At 33.9% G+C, this 18,733-nt stretch overlaps 1 protein-coding gene across 1 annotated transcript; it reads left to right on the top strand.

Annotated features, from left to right (window-relative positions):
* Positions 1–1,170: 1,170 nt before the first annotated feature.
* On the top strand, positions 1,171–12,286 carry LOC114413143 (protein CELLULOSE SYNTHASE INTERACTIVE 1-like). Its single transcript, XM_028377360.1, has 7 exons — positions 1,171–1,666; positions 2,576–2,649; positions 2,916–5,973; positions 6,709–9,253; positions 10,231–10,685; positions 11,391–11,507; positions 11,794–12,286. The coding sequence occupies exons 1-7, from the start codon at positions 1,601–1,603 to the stop codon at positions 11,932–11,934; spliced, it is 6,456 nt and encodes a 2,151-aa protein (XP_028233161.1). The 5' UTR covers positions 1,171–1,600; the 3' UTR covers positions 11,935–12,286.
* The last annotated feature ends 6,447 nt before the right edge of the window (positions 12,287–18,733 follow it).

The raw sequence follows: 18,733 nt of genomic DNA, 5'->3' as shown, positions 1-18,733 counted from the left end.
AGCTCAACTCAAACTCAAACCCATGTGATGAACAATTAAAGTTAGGTTCACCGTAGATATTCCATTTGCTTTGGTACCAAGAGACATTAAAAAATGAGTGTAATATTTGGTGATAAACTAACATATAACTTGACTTAAAACTGAGAGAGCACACAACATTTCAATCTCACGAAACATAGAAAATGAGACTTAAAAGACCAAATTTATGTTAATGTTGAGTTGTTACATTATATTCCAATGCTAATCACTTGTCCATTTGATGAGCAGGAGACCTCGAATGCAATTTTTAGCAACACGTTGACTTATAGTGATAGTTTGTCATGGGCTCTGAAACAACGTTTGACTTTATTTGACATTTACACTTCTTGGGTATAGAGCGATACCAATTTTTGTATCAAATAATTGTTGACTTTGTATTTGACTATATAACATATGTCTATTTACCTTAGTTTAGGTCTACATTAGATACATCATGTATAAATATTTTAAAGAAACTCAATCATCAGTTGACTATTTAAAGTTTTTTTGGATATATTTTATGTAAATGTTTCAAAGAAGTTAAATATTATAATTATCAATCGATAATCAAGATTCAACTTTAAATATTGAAGATGTTTTAAGGAAATCGAATATCCTATTTAAGATTCAACCTTATTTACATTCGATAAGATATTTCAAGTGGTTAGATATCATACTAAAATCTATTTTTTAGATATATTTAATGCATATGTTATAAGAATGAAGAATATTGTAGTTGAGGTATTTTTTATTTTTATATATGATTATTAAAATCATTTTTTTCATTATCAAATATTTATATAGAAAAAATATTTTATTATTTTAATATTTTTGTTGAGAATTTGGATTGATACAATTTTAATGTAAAAAAATAAATATACAGCAAAGAAATGAAAATATAAGTGTGATAAAAGAGACAAAAGAAAAAAAACCCAGAAATTGTTATAAATCTTTGTTGTATGAATAGTAAACTTACAAATTTAGATAATTTTTTTTAACTCATGGAGCTAGTGGTGGAGCATGAGACTTATGTTTGATTTATCATTGTAAAAAAAATAAAAAATAATTATTTATATATAAAAAATTAGACTCACGTGGAGTGTGTGAAGCCGACGCTTAGCTGTCAGCTATGAGGCTGAACTTGGCACTGTCGGTGCTCCGGTGACGGCGAGATCCTAAAAAATTCCCCAAACTAACCATCTTGCCAACAAAACTTCCTATCCTTCTTCCATCACATTGAAAAGTTGAAAACGTAAGACACAATCAAAAGTAAAAAAATAAAATAGAATAAAAAAAGAAAAAGGTACAAGCAACTACATTTGTTCCTCTTCCAATTGTGTCGTCTTATCTTCTACGAAACCCATACATAGATGCATGTGATGTGCACCTTCTTCTTCTTCTTCTATTCCACTCACTCCCTCTCACACCATTGCTGAATTCTTCAATTTCATTCACTGTACTTAACCATATTCCACTTCCACCCATACCTTACTTACTACTATATTGGATCTGAATGAATCAATGATGCTTTGTCTCTTCCGGATCTGAACTTGGTTCAACTTAAACTGAACCCACCATCACCATGGCCACCTCACTCGCTTGGAGACTCTCTGCCAACAATGGCACCACCCTTGCCGCAAATGATCTGGTACCTTCTTCACTCCAGTTTCATCTTTGTTTTCTGTTGTTTGTGCCATTACTCATATCTTCACTATTTTATTAGTTAAGGTCAAAAGTGTTGTTGTCAGTGTTTGCATGAGTTGGAGTTTATGGATCTTGTTCCCATCTGGTTGCATCTGTGTATTTTCTGCCCATTGCTCTGTTGAGCCAATGTTTTACTCTCATTCTGTACTTCTGTACTGGATATCAGACAATTCTAGGAAGTATTATCGAGGATCACTTATTATTGGAAGTTTATAAGAACTATGGGATTTAATTATGCAAATATTAAGGATTTCCTTTTTGTTTTTTTGCTGATGTGTGATCCGTATGTTAATTTGTCCCCAAGAAAGTAGAAACATGTTTGTGACTGTTCTACATATTGAGGTGTGTACAGTTTCATCTTTGTAGCATGATTAACTGTTCAACAAATCTTGTGGGATGCAGGGCGTAGGTAAAAAATGGAAACAAAGGATGGGGTTTATAAAATAGTTCTGGCCTGTTTGTGTACTTTACTGAAATGTTCATAGTTTTGTTAAGATATGTGGTTCTTTGCCGATATCTTAAGTTGTTGTACTATTTTCACTGCCCATCAGGTTTCCCTTATGTTTTGCTCGATGAGATGCAATACTAAAGGATCAAAAATCAACTGTAGTGAAAGCAAAAGCAACAAATCTATTTGTTTAGTACTCTGAATGTTTTCATTTGAACTTGATGTCCCATTTCATCTCCTCTTTCTTTTAGGACATATTACTTAGTTATCCATCCATCACTGGCTTTATGCTATTCCTCTGTTTGTGTTTGTTTTTGTTGTTTCCAATGTTTCAGTTGATGTTTTCAGAGATATGCTACATACCTTGCCATATAACATTCCCCATTGTCACCCTTTTGATTGCAGGAAAGAAATGGTGACGGGAGGACTCAAGATTCAGAGCCCCCAACTCCACATTCTGTTATGAAAATGGGATTGAGGTTGGTTACAGCTTAAAACTCACCTAAAAAAGTTGTCACACAACAGGAACAGTGTACAACCTGATAAAATTATTGATTAATTGCTTGCAATGCTACAAGAATAAGCGATTGTAATAATTGCTTGCAGCCAAATAAGCTAACAGTCTAACCTGTGAGAATGAACTAAGAACCATGTGAATTGATGCTTTGATTTATGGACTATGGACATTAAAAAATTTGTGAACAAAATTTTGGTTTCTTACATGTTTTACTGGTTGCTTTTGCAGAGAGCGTAACAGCAGCATGGAGGATCCAGATGGGACATTAGCTAGTGTTGCCCAATGCATTGAGCAGCTGCGTCAGAGCTCATCTTCTGTGCAGGAGAAAGAGTATTCCTTAAGGCAGTTATTGGAGCTTATAGATCTGCGTGAAAATGCTTTTGGTGCTGTTGGATCTCACTCTCAGGCAGTTCCAGTACTTGTTTCCCTTCTCCGGTCCGGTTCATTCAATGTGAAGATACAAGCAGCAACTGTCTTGGGTTCCCTTTGTAAAGAAAATGAGCTAAGGGTGAAGGTCTTGCTTGGAGGAAGCATTCCTCCATTGCTTGGTCTACTAAAGTCCAGTTCTACTGAAGGCCAAATTGCTGCTGCAAAGACTATTTATGCCGTCTCTCAGGGTGGTGTAAAAGATCATGTTGGTTCAAAAATTTTTTCGACTGAAGGAGTTGTACCAGTGCTCTGGGTGCAGCTGAAAACTGGCCTGAAGGCAGGAAATGTAGTTGAAGGTTTATTGACTGGTGCATTGAAAAATCTCTCCAGCAATACCGAGGGATTCTGGAATGCAACAATACAAGCTGGAGGAGTGGACATATTAGTGAAGTTACTGGCAATGGGACAGCCTAGCAGTTTAGCTAATGTGTGCAATTTACTTGCTTCTGTAATGATGGAGGATGCATCTGTTTGTTCAAAGGTGTTGACAGCGGAGGTGACAAAGCAACTTCTGAACCTATTAGGCCCAGGTAATGATGACTCTGTTAGAGCTGAAGCAGCTGGTGCTCTGAATTCTCTTTCTGCCCAGTGCAAAGAGGCACGGCGAGAGATAGCCAATGCTAATGGTATTCCTGCTTTGATCAATGCTACCATAGCTCCTTCCAAAGAATACATGCAGGGTGAGTGTGCTCAAGCATTACAGGAGAATGCTATGTGTGCTCTAGCAAACATCTCTGGGGGTTTGTCTTTTGTCATATCTAGCCTTGGCCAAAGTCTTGAATCATGCACCTCACCTACCCAAATTGCGGACACATTAGGAGCTTTGGCATCAGCTCTCATGATATATGATAACAAGGCAGAATCTACCAGAGCATCAGATCCTTTGGTTGTCGAGCAGACATTACTCAAGCAATTTAAACCTCGCTTGCCCTTCCTTGTACAGGAACGAACCATTGAAGCGCTTGCTAGTTTGTATGGAAATTCCATACTTTCAAATAAACTTGCAAATTCTGATGCAAAACATCTGCTTGTTGGTTTGATAACAATGGCCGCCAATGAAGTTCAAGACGAGCTTATAAAAGCTCTGTTGACACTGTGCAAAAGTGAAGGAAGTCTATGGCGTGCACTTCAGGGCCGTGAAGGGGTTCAGCTATTGATATCTCTTTTGGGGCTTTCATCAGAACAGCAGCAAGAGTGTGCAGTTGCCCTGCTTTGCCTTCTATCATATGAAAATGATGAAAGTAAATGGGCAATTACTGCTGCTGGTGGCATACCTCCACTTGTTCAAATTTTGGAGACAGGATCTGCAAAAGCAAAGGAAGATTCAGCTACAATCCTTAAGAACCTGTGCAATCATAGCGAAGATATACGTGCTTGCGTTGAAAGTGCTGATGCTGTTCCTGCATTGTTGTGGCTATTGAAGAATGGAAGCCCAAATGGGAAGGATATTGCAGCAAAGACTTTAAATCATTTAATACATAAATCTGATACTACAACCATTAGTCAGCTTACAGCGTTATTGACTAGTGATCTTCCTGATTCTAAGGTTTATGTCTTGGATGCTTTGAGAAGTATGCTTTCTGTTGCTCCCCTTAGTGAAATTTTACGTGAAGGTAGTGCTGCCAGTGATGCATTTGATACCATGATAATATTATTGAGCTCTACCAAAGAAGAAACTCAGGCAAAGTCTGCATCAGCTCTGGCAGGAATTTTTGAAACAAGGAAAGATGTGCGTGAAAGTAGCATTGCGGTTAAAACTCTTTTGTCAGCCATGAAATTGCTTAATGCTGAATCTGAAAGTATCCTGACTGAGTCCTCACACTGCCTGGCTGCAATATTTCTTTCCATCAAAGAGAACAGGGATGTAGCTGTTGTTGCCAGAGACACATTATCAACCCTAGTTGCACTAGCAAACTCTTCAGTTTTGGAAGTTGCAGAGATGGCCATGTGTGCTCTGGCAAACCTCATTTTGGACAGTGAGATTGCAGAGAAAGCTATTGCAGAAGAAGTTATCTTACCCGCTACTAGAATATTATGTGAAGGCACAATTTCTGGAAAAACCCATGCTGCAGCAGCAATTGCTCGTCTCCTGCATTCTCAGGATGTTGATTATGGTGTAACTGATTGTGTGAATCGTGCTGGAACTGTTCTTGCATTAGTTTCTTTCTTAGATTCTGCTGTTAATGGGTCTGTTGCCACATCAGAAGCTCTAGAAGCACTTGCCATCCTGTCAAGGTCAGAAGAGACCAGTGCAAATATTAAATCTGCTTGTGCAGTTTTGGCTGAATTCCCTAAAAGCATAAGCCCAATTGTCTTGTGCATTGTTGATTCAGAGCCAATGCTGCAGGATAAAACAATTGAGATTTTATCTCGATTATGTAAGGATCAGCCTGTTGTTTTAGGCGATACTATCGTGTCAGCACCTGGATGTATATCTTCAATAGCTAAAAGGATAATTAGTTCCACAAATGTAAAGGTCAAAATTGGGGGAGCAGCACTTCTTATTTGTACTGCAAAAGCCAATCATCAGAGACTGGTGGAGGATCTCAATTCATCAAACCTGTGTGCCAATCTTATTCGGTCTCTTGTTGATATGCTTACTTCTGCACAGCCTTCGTTGGGTTACCTGGATGGTGACAAGAAGGAATTCATTAGCATATGCAGGTACACAAGAGAAGAGGCCAACGGTTGTGAATCCAACACTAGCACCAGCATTATATGTGGTGCTGACTTGGCGATATGGTTACTGTCTATTCTTGCTTGTCATGGTGAAAAAAATAAAATTGCAATAATGGAGGCTGGAGCAATTGATGTTCTCATTGACAGGATCTCAAATTGTTTCTCACAATATTCTCAGGTATTTAAGTGCCTTTTTCAGTAAATCCAAAGAAATAGTTAGTCTATTTGATTCTGATCATAGGTAATACTTAATAGCGAAAATCATGCTTTAACCCCTCCGCCTCCCCTCCCTCTGAAGTTTTGTCCAAAAGCAACTTTAGTGCACCAAATTAAAATCTTTCAATTCATGCAATGATGCAAACTTTCAAAATCTCCCACCTAATACCCTTGCTAGAAACATTTCATGTGATCATTTTCTCAATTCTCACTTGTACAGAATTTAACAAGTTGTATTTGATATTTATCTTCTGAAACATAATGGTTGGAGAGACACTAAAATCTGTTCAAGACAATGAATTTTTTATGTAAAAAATAGAAAATGAAGTGTTTGGATAGGTTATGTACTCTTTCAGGTGAATCTTTGTCAAACACAATGATCACAACTCACAAGTTTGGCCAATGACTTATCCGTTGTCAGTTTTAATTATATTATTATCCACTATGATGTTTTATGTTTCTTCTAGGATTTCAGGGGGGTGGGGATGAAAGGTTGCATGTTTCAGAATCGTAAGCGAAGTTAATGTTTTAAACTTGATTTAGACGAAATTCATGTAGATAAACTGTAATTTTCTCTAGTAAATGTTTACTTCTTTGCACATTAAGGCATCCTTAGCTGTAAAACTGAAACAATGTTACTATATGACAATTATTTCTGTATATAAACCCTGTTAGCTCCCTTATGGTGAACATGCAGATTGACTACAACGAAGATAGCAGCATGTGGATTCATGCTTTGTTGTTGGCAATATTATTTCAAAATAGAGATATCATACGGGCACATCCAACCATAAAATCTGTACCAGCACTTACCAGTTTATTGAAGTCAGAGGAATCAGCAAACAAATATTTTGCTGCACAATCAATAGCTAGCCTTGTCTGTAATGGTAGCCGGGGAACACTTTTGTCAGTGGCAAATTCTGGGGCAGCAGGTGGACTTATCTCTTTGCTTGGCTGTGCTGATACTGATATACAGGATCTTCTGGAATTATCAGAGGAATTTTCTTTGGTACGTTATCCTGATCAAGTGGCTCTTGAGAGGTTATTTAGAGTTGATGATATAAGAGGGGGAGCCACTTCTCGGAAGGCAATACCTGCCCTAGTTGATCTGCTCAAACCAATTCCAGATCGTCCAGGAGCACCATTTTTGGCACTTGGGCTTTTGACTCAGCTTGGTAAAGATTGTCCTTCAAATATGAGTGTAATGGTGGAGTCTGGGGCCTTAGAGGCACTTACGAAGTATCTTTCACTGAGTCCACAAGATGCAACTGAAGAAGCTGCTACAGATCTGCTAGGAATTCTGTTTAGCAGTGCTGAAATACGAAAACATGAATCAGCATATGGTGCTGTTGCTCAACTTGTAGCTGTTCTACGTTTAGGGGGAAGAGGTGCAAGGTATAGTGCTGCAAAAGCCTTGGAAAGTTTGTTTTCTGCTGACCACATTAGAAATGCAGAGATTGCTCGGCAAGCTGTTCAACCGTTGGTGGAGATTCTCAGTACAGGTTCAGAAAAGGAGCAGCATGCTGCCATTGCTGCATTGGTTGGGTTACTGAGTGAAAATCCATCAAGAGCACTTGCTGTTGCTGATGTTGAGATGAATGCAGTGGAAGTTCTTTGTAGGATCATTTCATCAAATTGTTCAATGGACTTGAAAGGGGATGCTGCCGAATTATGTTGTGCTCTTTTTGGAAATACAAGGATTCGGTCCACAGCAGCTGCTGCATGCTGTGTTGAACCACTTGTCTCTCTCCTTGTAACTGAGCTCAGTCCTGCTCAGCTTTCAGTTGTCCGGGCATTGGATAGGCTTGTTGATGATGAGCAATTGGCTGAATTAGTTGCTGCACATGGTGCAGTTGTTCCTCTTGTTGGTCTACTGTCTGGTAGGAACTATATACTTCATGAGGCTATTTCCAGGGCTCTGGTCAAGTTAGGAAAAGACAGGCCTGCATGTAAAATGGAAATGGTGAAAGCTGGAGTTATTGAAAGCGTACTTGACATCTTACATGAAGCACCTGATTATCTATGTGCAGCTTTTGCTGAATTGTTGCGTATATTGACCAATAATGCTAGCATAGCTAAAGGATCATCTGCTGCTAAAGTGGTTGAACCATTGTTTTTGTTGTTGACAAGACAGGAATTTGGGCCTGATGGACAGCACAGTGCATTGCAGGTTTTGGTTAATATCTTAGAACATCCACAGTGCCGCGCTGACCATTCATTGACTTCTCGCCAAGTTATTGAACCACTTATCCATTTGCTTGATTCTCCAATTTCAGCAGTACAACAGTTGGCTGCTGAGCTTCTTTCACATCTACTTGTAGAAGAGCGCCTTCAGAAGGATCCAGTGACACAGCAAGCAATTGGCCCTCTCATTCGAGTTCTTGGTTCTGGTATACACATATTGCAGCAGAGAGCTGTAAAAGCCCTAGTTAGTATTGCACTAACATGGCCTAATGAAATTGCTAAAGAGGGTGGTGTTATTGAAATTTCCAAAGTTATATTGCAAGCTGACCCTTCCCTTCCTCATGCTTTATGGGAATCTGCTGCCTCGGTTTTGTCAAGTATTCTGCAGTTTAGCTCTGAATTCTACTTGGAAGTTCCTATTGCTGTACTGGTAAGGTTGCTTCGATCAGGCTCAGAGAGCACAGTTGTTGGTGCTTTAAATGCTCTTTTAGTGTTGGAAAATGATGACGGAACTAGTGCAGAAGCTATGGCTGAAAGTGGTGCTATAGAGGCTCTCTTGGAGCTCCTACGATCTCATCAGTGTGAGGAAACTGCTGCAAGACTTTTAGAAGTATTGCTGAACAATGTGAAGATTCGAGAAACGAAAGTAACAAAATCAGCTATCGTACCATTATCCCAGTATCTTTTGGACCCACAAACTCAAGCACAGCAGGCAAGGTTGTTGGCAACTTTGGCTCTTGGGGATCTGTTTCAGAATGAGGCTCTTGCTCGAACAAGTGATGCAGTTTCAGCTTGTCGTGCTTTAGTGAATGTGCTTGAAGAGCAACCAACAGAAGAGATGAAAGTCGTAGCCATATGTGCTTTGCAGAATCTTGTGATGTATAGTCGATCAAATAGGAGAGCAGTTGCAGAGGCTGGTGGTGTTCAGGTTGTATTGGATCTGATAGGTTCAAGTGATCCAGAAACATCAATTCAGGCGGCAATGTTTGTTAAACTTCTCTTCTCAAATAATACTATTCAAGAGTATGCTTCTAGTGAAACAGTCAGAGCAATTACTGGTGAGTTTTTCTTTGCTAATCTTGCAGTTTTTACTGCTTGGCTGATTGAGCCCCTTAATACTTTTTTCCCTTCTAAATTCCTACAAAAAGATGCATAATAACATGCCCTCATTTAACTTTCTAGACGAGGCAGCCTTGGTACTGGTGTAAAGAAAAAACCCGATTTTATTGGAATAACGGAAGTTTTAGAAACTGAACAAAACAGATATTTAAATAATAGTAACACTTAGTTCTTTAACAGTAGGAGTGAATATAAGTGGTGAGTCTTTGTGTGCATTTCTGATGATAATTTTATGTTGGTTTAGTTATAGTAAAAACATAAATATTGAACATTTTGGGAAAGTTGGAGTTATAAGGTTGGCTTGGAGTTGGAGGTCGTGGGTTCGAATCCCCCCACTAACAAAAAACTAACAATTAACAACTAACATTTGGCGATAAAGAAACATTTTGGGAAAGTTTAAAATACACTAAATTAGGGAATACACTTCTACTTTTGTTGAACAAATTGACCTAAAATGGTCTTTTTGATGTTATGATGCATTGAACATGGTAAATGATTTTTGCCTTGCTATCATAAGCCAAGGCATAACTTGATTGCTAAAAAGGAGAAGTATATCAAATAACATTACATATGAAGAGCTAATTTTGAATTGATTGTGCACCTAAAATTTATGGAAGGAAACATAAATTATAGAACCTGTGTCCTGTGAACTTCAATCTATTATTACATTATTTAAACATCAAGACTGCAGTTGTGCTTATATAGCCTCTTGCAGCAAAAATAGACACTTATTGCTTTTTAAGTATTCAATTAATGTAACATGAACAATTACAGATTGTACTTCAAAGCCTAATTTACATGTATAAAGTTGCAGTTTTTTCACAGAATTGATTGATGAACAATGGTGATTCATTTAAGCAGAAACACATCTCCCCCTTCCCACTTTATATTTCTAACAAGGTTTTTGCTCTTATAGCTGCTATTGAGAAAGATTTATGGGCTTCTGGAACTGTGAATGATGAGTATCTGAAAGCCTTAAATTCTCTATTTACCAACTTCCCAAGACTTAGAGCAACTGAACCAGCAACGCTTAGCATTCCCCATCTGGTTACAGCCTTAAAGACAGGTTCAGAGGCTTGTCAGGAAGCTGCATTGGATGCACTTTTCCTGCTCAGACAAGCTTGGTCAGCATGCCCAGCTGAAGTTTCTAGAGCTCAGTCAATTGCAGCTGCAGATGCTATTCCATTGCTGCAGTACTTAATCCAGTCTGGGCCGCCTCGGTTTCAGGAGAAAGCAGAATTTTTATTGCAGTGTTTACCAGGGACATTGGTGGTGATCATCAAGCGTGGTAACAATATGAAACAGTCTGTTGGAAACCCTAGTGTTTACTGCAAGCTTACACTTGGCAACACTCCACCAAGGCAAACCCAGGTCATTATTTTACATTTATGGTTTCGTACTTTTCTATTAGCTTTGAATCATTTGTGTGTTGTTATGGGGAAGAGGCTACTTGCTTTTTCGGTGTATGCACTAGGATCCAGTGATATGGGTGTAAAACTAAATTTGGGTTTTGTCTCTCCATGTCAGTCATCTACAAATTTAACCATGAATGCTGTTTCTTGAATGACTTAATATCATCTGCCTTTTCTCAATGAAAATCATGCCAATTCCAAAAATACTCGATTAGGATATGCATTTTTAGAGCTGTTTCTTAGAAAGAATTTCAGTTGATCATCTAAGGATCTACCTATTCTGCTGAGGTTTTGCTACATATGTATTGGTAGAATAATCTATTTACTTAACCCAAATCATTTTTTTTCTGCCCCTTTAGGATAGGTTTGTCTTAATTGTTGGTTTGCAATTTTTCTGGTCCCTTACTCTTGGGAATCCTCTCTAATGCCACTTGCAAGTTGTATCTTGACCTTGAGTTTCAAAATGTACATGCAAGAGTTTGAATCTTGTTGAATATCATAAAGGCAAAGAACATTGTGTTTTCTGCTGAATGTATAAAAAAATTGAGGATTTTTTTTATGGAGCTTTATTTTTTATTATTACATGTTGCATGCTGTATACTCTTTTCCAGAAAAAGTGAATATACTAAATTACTAATATCCTTTATGATGATGTGCTGATCAGGTGGTTTCAACTGGCCCTAATCCAGAATGGGGTGAGAGCTTTTCATGGACCTTTGAGAGTCCTCCAAAAGGCCAGAAGCTTCATATTTCTTGCAAAAATAAGAGCAAAGTGGGAAAGGTAAATGTGCAAAATCATGGACTATAAAGGCAGTGTATTCATCTTCAAATATTTTGTTTCTATGCTTCATTAAGGAGTGTCTTAAGGGCACTAATTAAGAAACATTTAATCGGTTTAATTGAATATTTTAATTACTTTAAAACAGATAATTAAATATAATAAATATAATTTTATTAAATATCTTTTATCTTTGTTTTCTTAATCAGTGTTTTAAGAACACTTGTGTGCATTTTGTCTTTGTTTTTACACTTCCACTTGACCCCTCTTCTGTGATTTTTTATGACAGAGTAAATTTGGGAAAGTTACAATCCAGATTGATCGAGTGGTAATGCTTGGATCAGTAGCTGGAGAGTATGCTTTGTTGCCTCAAAGTAAAAGTGGCCCCCCGCGGAATCTAGAAATAGAATTTCAGTGGTCTAACAAATGATACCATCCAGCTTTCAAATTGGAACATTAAAGATCAAGCTGGAAAGAAATTTTTGGATTTTTTATATTACACCACGTGTATATAGCTGTTGTTTATTTTTGGTCAAAACAGATTCTTTTGTCATATTATTCTTTTGTAACTTGATCTTTCATTCCTAGGATAAACACTAGGAGCACGAAGATCAGGCCAGCTTCGAGTTTCTTGTATGATTCTTTGCGTGTTGTCAATTTAAAGTGATATAGCGAGTGTGTTTTTTTTTATCATTTTTGCTTTGGGGCTTGCATAAGTACGACTTAGTATAATTATTTGACACTAAATTGAACGTAAAATAACAGTGACAAAGATTGTCGTACTTGGAGTGTGGATCATCAACTTGGTAATCATCCGTAACGGAGCTTGTGCTTACCTTTACTTTTGACTGCTTGATGTTTTAGTTTTACTCTATTTTGTTTTCACACATGTACATATAAGCATGCATTATACTAAGCAAGAGGTAGAACCAAGTTAATCTTGCGTATCCATTTTAAATGTGCTCAAAATTTATTCTTTTTACAGTTGTATTTGTATGGTATACAGTATACATTATTTCGACTAGAGAATTAACGTAGCATGAACTTTCTATCCACTCATAACTCCAAGGCAGCAAATAGCTTGCATCATCAGCTTCAAGATATGTATACCATATACATGATATGACATATTTGTGCGAGAAAAACACTGCTAGAATGACATTTTTTTAATATTATTATTGTATTATAGTATATGATATCATATGATGCATCAAATGAATCCTAATGTGGGCCGTGGAGCCATGTTGTGTGTTTGACAAAAGCATGAAATGTGACAAATTGAGAAGTGCATTATGTGTATCATGGAGGGCAAAGCCGAATGGTCCTAAAAAGGAAAACCCGATTGTGAGGTTATGTCATGTGGACCAAATAGCGAATCCATGAATATTGCATTGCGTTATACTCTCACCTAATTCTGTTTAATATTGCGTGCCAGCTGAACTTTACGTGTATTTTATTTTGTTTCTTACATGACAAAATGATTCATTGAATAACTGGTTTACAACATTTAAGAGGGAAAAAATAACCATTGAACCAACTTGAATGCGTTGCACAATGTGATGATGACCTGAGATTGAGGACACTATTCACACACGTTTCAGATATGTATGTGATGTTGACTTGTATTATTCCATTTTTCACTGAAGATGCCCCTGCTAAGGTGTTATTACTCATTCTGAGTTCTGACCTTTAAAAGACAGAAAGGATGGAATAAATTACGGTTCTATGATTTTAATATCAAATCATGTTGCGTATAATTATTTTACATATATTTGTTTTTATCATTTTATATACATATATTTTAGAATTTAAGTTTGATAAATACTAGTATAAATATTTTTACACTGTCTATTAACTGTCATCTTGTATATGATTTAAAAATTAATTATTACAAAAATTGAGAATATCATCACATATAGCTATCCAGATTAGAGAATATCGTAATGGTGTAAAAGAAACTTTTACATTGTTAGGATGTGTTAGTTTAGGGGAAAAAAGTGAAAGAAAAAAAAATTGGAATGATTTTAGTAAAAAAAATATAATTATGAAAAAGAGTTGATCTTATTGAACCTGGACGAGGCCTCATTCTAATGGAACATGATACTTACCAAAGCTGAGAAGAATAGAGTACAGTATAATGAAGAAGAAAAACATACATTTCAATACTTTTTTACCCTATACTTTATCCTAATTTAACACACTAAGTTGAGAAAAGAATAATAAAAAAAAAGGCGTTCAAACTTAAATTTTTATAAACAAGTGTGTAAGTGATCGTTTTGGGAAGGGAATGGGAAGAGAAAACACAGAAAGCTTGATGCGGCCTTTAGCTGCACCTTCCATCCCCATTTCCTAAAGTAGTTCCTTTTTCTTATAATAAGAATATAGAATCCAAAAAGAAGAAAAAAAAACACACAGAAAGCTTGATGCAGCTTTCCCTTGTTAGTACACTTCCTGCTTCCTTCAAAGTTCAAACATGAGCATCCAAAAGATAGAACTCCATGTGTATGTCATGAGCCAGAGGACAAACATTAATTTTCTTAAAGCAGAACATGAACAAGTAATTGCTAATTCCTATCCCCAATGTCAATATGCCATTCCAGGCACTGCATTCCAAAGGTTCTTTTGTGTTTAAGGAGAAAATCACCATCAATATTAGAGACCCCAATAAGAACTTATAATTGGTCTAATCTTTACAAAACTATAGTTTTTTCTCTCTCTTCACATTATCATTATCACTCTACATAATAATAATAAAGTTTAATTTGTTATTAATGTTGTGCTTGAGGTTAATTTGAACGGTTCATGCTCCCACCTAAAACATGCCCATGAGGGACATCAAAGTTGACATCTGTGTTTGTTATTATCATTTCAAAATCACATATAGTATCTCTAAATGCTTTAGCGTAAGTCACAGTTAATCCACCTCTAGCTCGTGGCTAATGTTTTATATTTCCGCAACTAATTAAAAGATTGCGTTGATATTTTGGTATTATGATACATGTTTCTCTTCTGAGTTCCGACCTAGCTACTCTATGTTGTGAGTTCATTGGTTTAGTTTTTATTTATGTTTTTTGTTTGCCTTTCTCTTTGCATCTACTTTTCCCAAAAGTGAGAGCTTTATGTTCAGTGTTGCTTTGAAGTGAAAAGGTTCTCATGCAGTTTGATTAAAGAAAAAATGTTTGACGAACACTATCTTATATTTAGAGAGAGATTTGAAAAAAAGAAAAATATTATAAATATAATATGATTTATGATGTGATACAAAAAGAAAAATAAAAAAAGGAAAGATGTTATAAAATGTTTAAAATAGAAAGATGTATGTGTATGATTTTCCTTGTTTAAATTATTCAATTAATTGCTTCATTTGGATCCTTTTAGAAAAAACATCAGCAATGGAAGTTGTTGTTACGTTAGCTTTCGTTAAAAGGAAAAAAAAGAAAAAAGAAGCTAATCGACATTCAAACATGAAGGGATTTAAAGAAAAAAAAAAAAAGCAGAGATTGTTTATCTAGCACCGAAACCACGGTTTCCCCCTACCACCCCACTCTTTATGTTTAAGAGAAAAGGAAAGACAGTGCTTGAAATGATAAATATAATTAGTCTAACTTTTGAAACTATAAAATATTATTTTACCTTTTTATGAAATGATGAATGATGAGGTTATAATCTAACCTCAATCAGACTTTTGTACACAAAAAAATAAAAAATAATGAATTTTTCCTTTTGTTACTCAGTATCTTTTTGTTTAGAACTATGATTGATTTTCATGGATATTCACTCTAATTATATATGCCAGAAGGCTTCAAGGTTACTTGTTCTAATAGAAATTGAAATATATTAAAAAGTTTATAATAATTTACATTGTTTAACTATGGTGTTGATTTGCTAATTTCAGATTTTTTTTATCATTCGGGTACCATTTTTTTCCTGCTTTTTTCATATGAAGTGTTTTTGAAATTATTTTTCAGAAGGCATAAATTTTATAGGTATTATCACTTCTAACTCATAAATATTTATTATGAGTTATTATTATTTTTAATTAAATTCATAAAATTATTTAACACTTTAATGTAATTCTTTTATTTACAGCTTCAAAGTTGTTATGTTTTTTTTTTAAAAATTTAACAACTTCAAAGTCATAAGTTTTTTATTTTTTATTTTTTTTATGGTCCGATTATGAAGTTGTAGTATTTTTTTTTACTGTTTTAGGATTTTTTTATTTACTTGTATTTTTTGTTTTGTTTTTTAATTTTTTTAAAAAACAGTAATTAAATTTTATTTATTTAATTATTAAATAAATATTTTTAATTTTACTTGTTATTAGTTTTATTTAATATCTTGTATATATTTTTTATATGGTTTTATTTAGCATGTTATATATTTTTTAATATTGATTTATTTAAAATATTTTATATACTTTTTAATATTGTTTTATTTAATATATTTAAAATTTATATAATTTTTTTAATAATGCTAATGAATTTTATTTGTTTTGTAAATGAAATAAAAAAAATAAAATAATGATATTTAATATTTTTTTGAATATTTGTTTTATTTTAAATACTTAAATTTTAGAAAAGTAAAATTTTAAAATAAATATTAAAATATTTTGATACTAATATTAAATTATAATTTATGAAATAATATTATTTATTTTGTATAAAAGAATTTACTATTAACAACATCTAATAATTTAGTGATAAAATTAGTTGTTAAATTATAAACAACAAAATAAATTAATATAAAATGAATAATACAATTTAAATAAAACAAAGTAAAAATTATATTAATCGTCTACTTGTTTATTTGTATGTACATTTATTGTGATTACGTCAAATATACAAAATATTAAAATATATAAAATTATCTAAATTTTAAATATACAAAATGTTTTAGATAAAAAATTATATAAAATATTTAAAAAAATATATAACATATTAAATAAAATCATATAAAAAAATATATACAAGATATTAAATAAAACGAATAACAAGTAAAATTAAAAATATTTATTTAATAATTAAATAAAAAAATTTAATTACAATTTTTTAAAAAATTGAAAACAAAACATAAAATATGCAAGTAAATAAAAAATTCTAAAACACTAAAAAAATACTATGACTTAGAAGTCATAAAATTAAAAAAAAAAACTTAACAATTTTGAAATCATAAATAAAAAAATCATTAAAATCAAAAATAATTTTACGACTTCAATTAAAAAAAAAATTAATAAGTCAGATGTTATTATTTCTAACTCAAAAATTGTAACATCTATTACGACGGGTTACTTTTTAAAAATAATTTTAAAAACACCCATATAAAAAAGGGGAAAAAAAATTATACCACCAAAGTCTTAATCCTCTCATACTAGGAGCCATTTAATTTGGAGAAAGAATAATAAGGATGACGCATGATCCTACTTACCTACATGTTATGCTCCAATTGATTTGTTTAAAACAAAACTAGAGTTAACACTCACCGTTAATTCGATTGCATTTCATTAGTATTAACTCTAACCTCCAAATAGGTGACATTGATGGCTTTGTCCATATGTAGTATCTATCTTTTAGGTGGAGGCAACAATTTAATTAGTGCATACACTTTCGAAGAAATGGTTATTTTAGGGATATTGATCCATCAAATAATAGACTAGGTGACCAGTCATATACTAGAGTCTATCACTGTAATAATATATGCATGGGAGTGTATGATTGAGTGGAAAGGTATGTTCATGGGGTTGGTAAAAAGAATGGGGCTTTGTTAAATCACATCCATTCAAATGGATATCTACGCATAGAGGCCATAATAGCTGTAAGAGGACAAAACCAAACAGAGAAAACGACATGCTTACATTTATTATGTCCTATTTATGCATTTGTATCATGTTTCTTGTGTGTTCGAAAGTTTTAAGAGACAGGCATCAGGACTTGCTATGAGTCCAGCGACATGAATAAATAAATGAAAGGGCAACAGTATTAGATAGTTCTATATATGAAAACCAATTATTGAAACTAGAAAAGAAAATAAAAAGGTTTTATGCTATTTTTTATTTAAAAAACTTAAATTTAGGATAAATTACATTTTACCCCTTTAATTTATTAGTTCTATTGAATTTCTCCCCCTAATTTAAATAATTAATTATATTTTTATACAATAACTATAATAAGATTAGAATGAATAAAACTTATGACTTTGTGCAAATTACCCACTCCTCACCAAGGAGATTTAGTTTAGTTAAATAAAATGTATAAATTATTATAAATCTTATAAAATTTGTCTTCAATTGCTATTGTGATTTTTTCCCAGCCCTCCTTCGTAGACCGAATTTATTAGGTTAAATAATTAAGTATTTTAAAGGTTTCCCAATTAATTAATTGAATAATTTAACCAAACTCCATGAGAGCCTTTTTCATTTTTGATAACAATGATCAAATATCAATATATACGAAAGGGATGCAGTTTTATCAGACCACAAATCCTTTCCTTTTCTCCAATTAAACCTTATGAACCAAAAAAAAATTAAAGATACTTTTTTTTTTGGCTGAGAAGGGGGATCAATGAAGCTTCCAAAACAGTAGACTTGCTCAGATTCTGGGATTAAAATAATTTAAATTCTCATTTTTGAATTCATAATTGTGCAACAACCCTTTGCAACAGCTGTGCTGTGTGAATGTTCCCAACCAAACGCGTTCGTGGCTGCTGTCATTTGACCAACAATTTGTTACATAAACATATTTGTAACGTAATGAATCATTTGAAATTAATAACTAAACTCTTGCCCTCATTGCTAATTATACTAAATTGTAACAGAGCAGCTCTGTAGTGGTATTCAATTTATGAAGATGAAGTCAGTGTGCGCTGAAAGCAAGAATAATACATCAAATGGAATTCATCAAGAGCCTAAGTTATACTACAGGGTATCAAATATAATGTGTATTTGGATGTCAACTTCATTGGCTTCCACCTAGTGTGATGGAGATCATAAAAGAACAATTAATACATGTACAATCCTCCAATTACAAATGGTAAGTACTTTTATGATAATTATATTATAGGTGATTTCTGATTAATTTACCGTATGATATATACTACATTTGTTTTTAATTAATTATTATAAATGCTATTTTATTTATAAAATGTAAAGAAGTTGAGTTTATTTTTCTTCTAGGCTTTTAAGGGCGCGGCCATGGAAGGCTCCAGCTTTACTTTTTTCACAGAATATTTTCTTT

Source organism: Glycine soja, chromosome 5 (assembly GCF_004193775.1).
Source record: "Glycine soja cultivar W05 chromosome 5, ASM419377v2, whole genome shotgun sequence".
Taxonomy (NCBI): Eukaryota; Viridiplantae; Streptophyta; class Magnoliopsida; order Fabales; family Fabaceae; genus Glycine; species Glycine soja.
This window is presented reverse-complemented; position numbering and strand designations above follow the sequence as displayed.

Coding starts and splice junctions, on each gene's coding strand:
- LOC114413143 (XM_028377360.1), top strand. CDS start 1,601: ATGGCCACCTCACTCGCTTGGAGACTCTCTGCCAACAATGGCACCACC. Junction 2,650..2,915: donor GTTATGAAAATGGGATTGAG/GTTGGTTACAGC, acceptor TTGCTTTTGCAG/AGAGCGTAACAGCAGCATGG. Junction 11,508..11,793: donor ATAAGAGCAAAGTGGGAAAG/GTAAATGTGCAA, acceptor TTTTTATGACAG/AGTAAATTTGGGAAAGTTAC.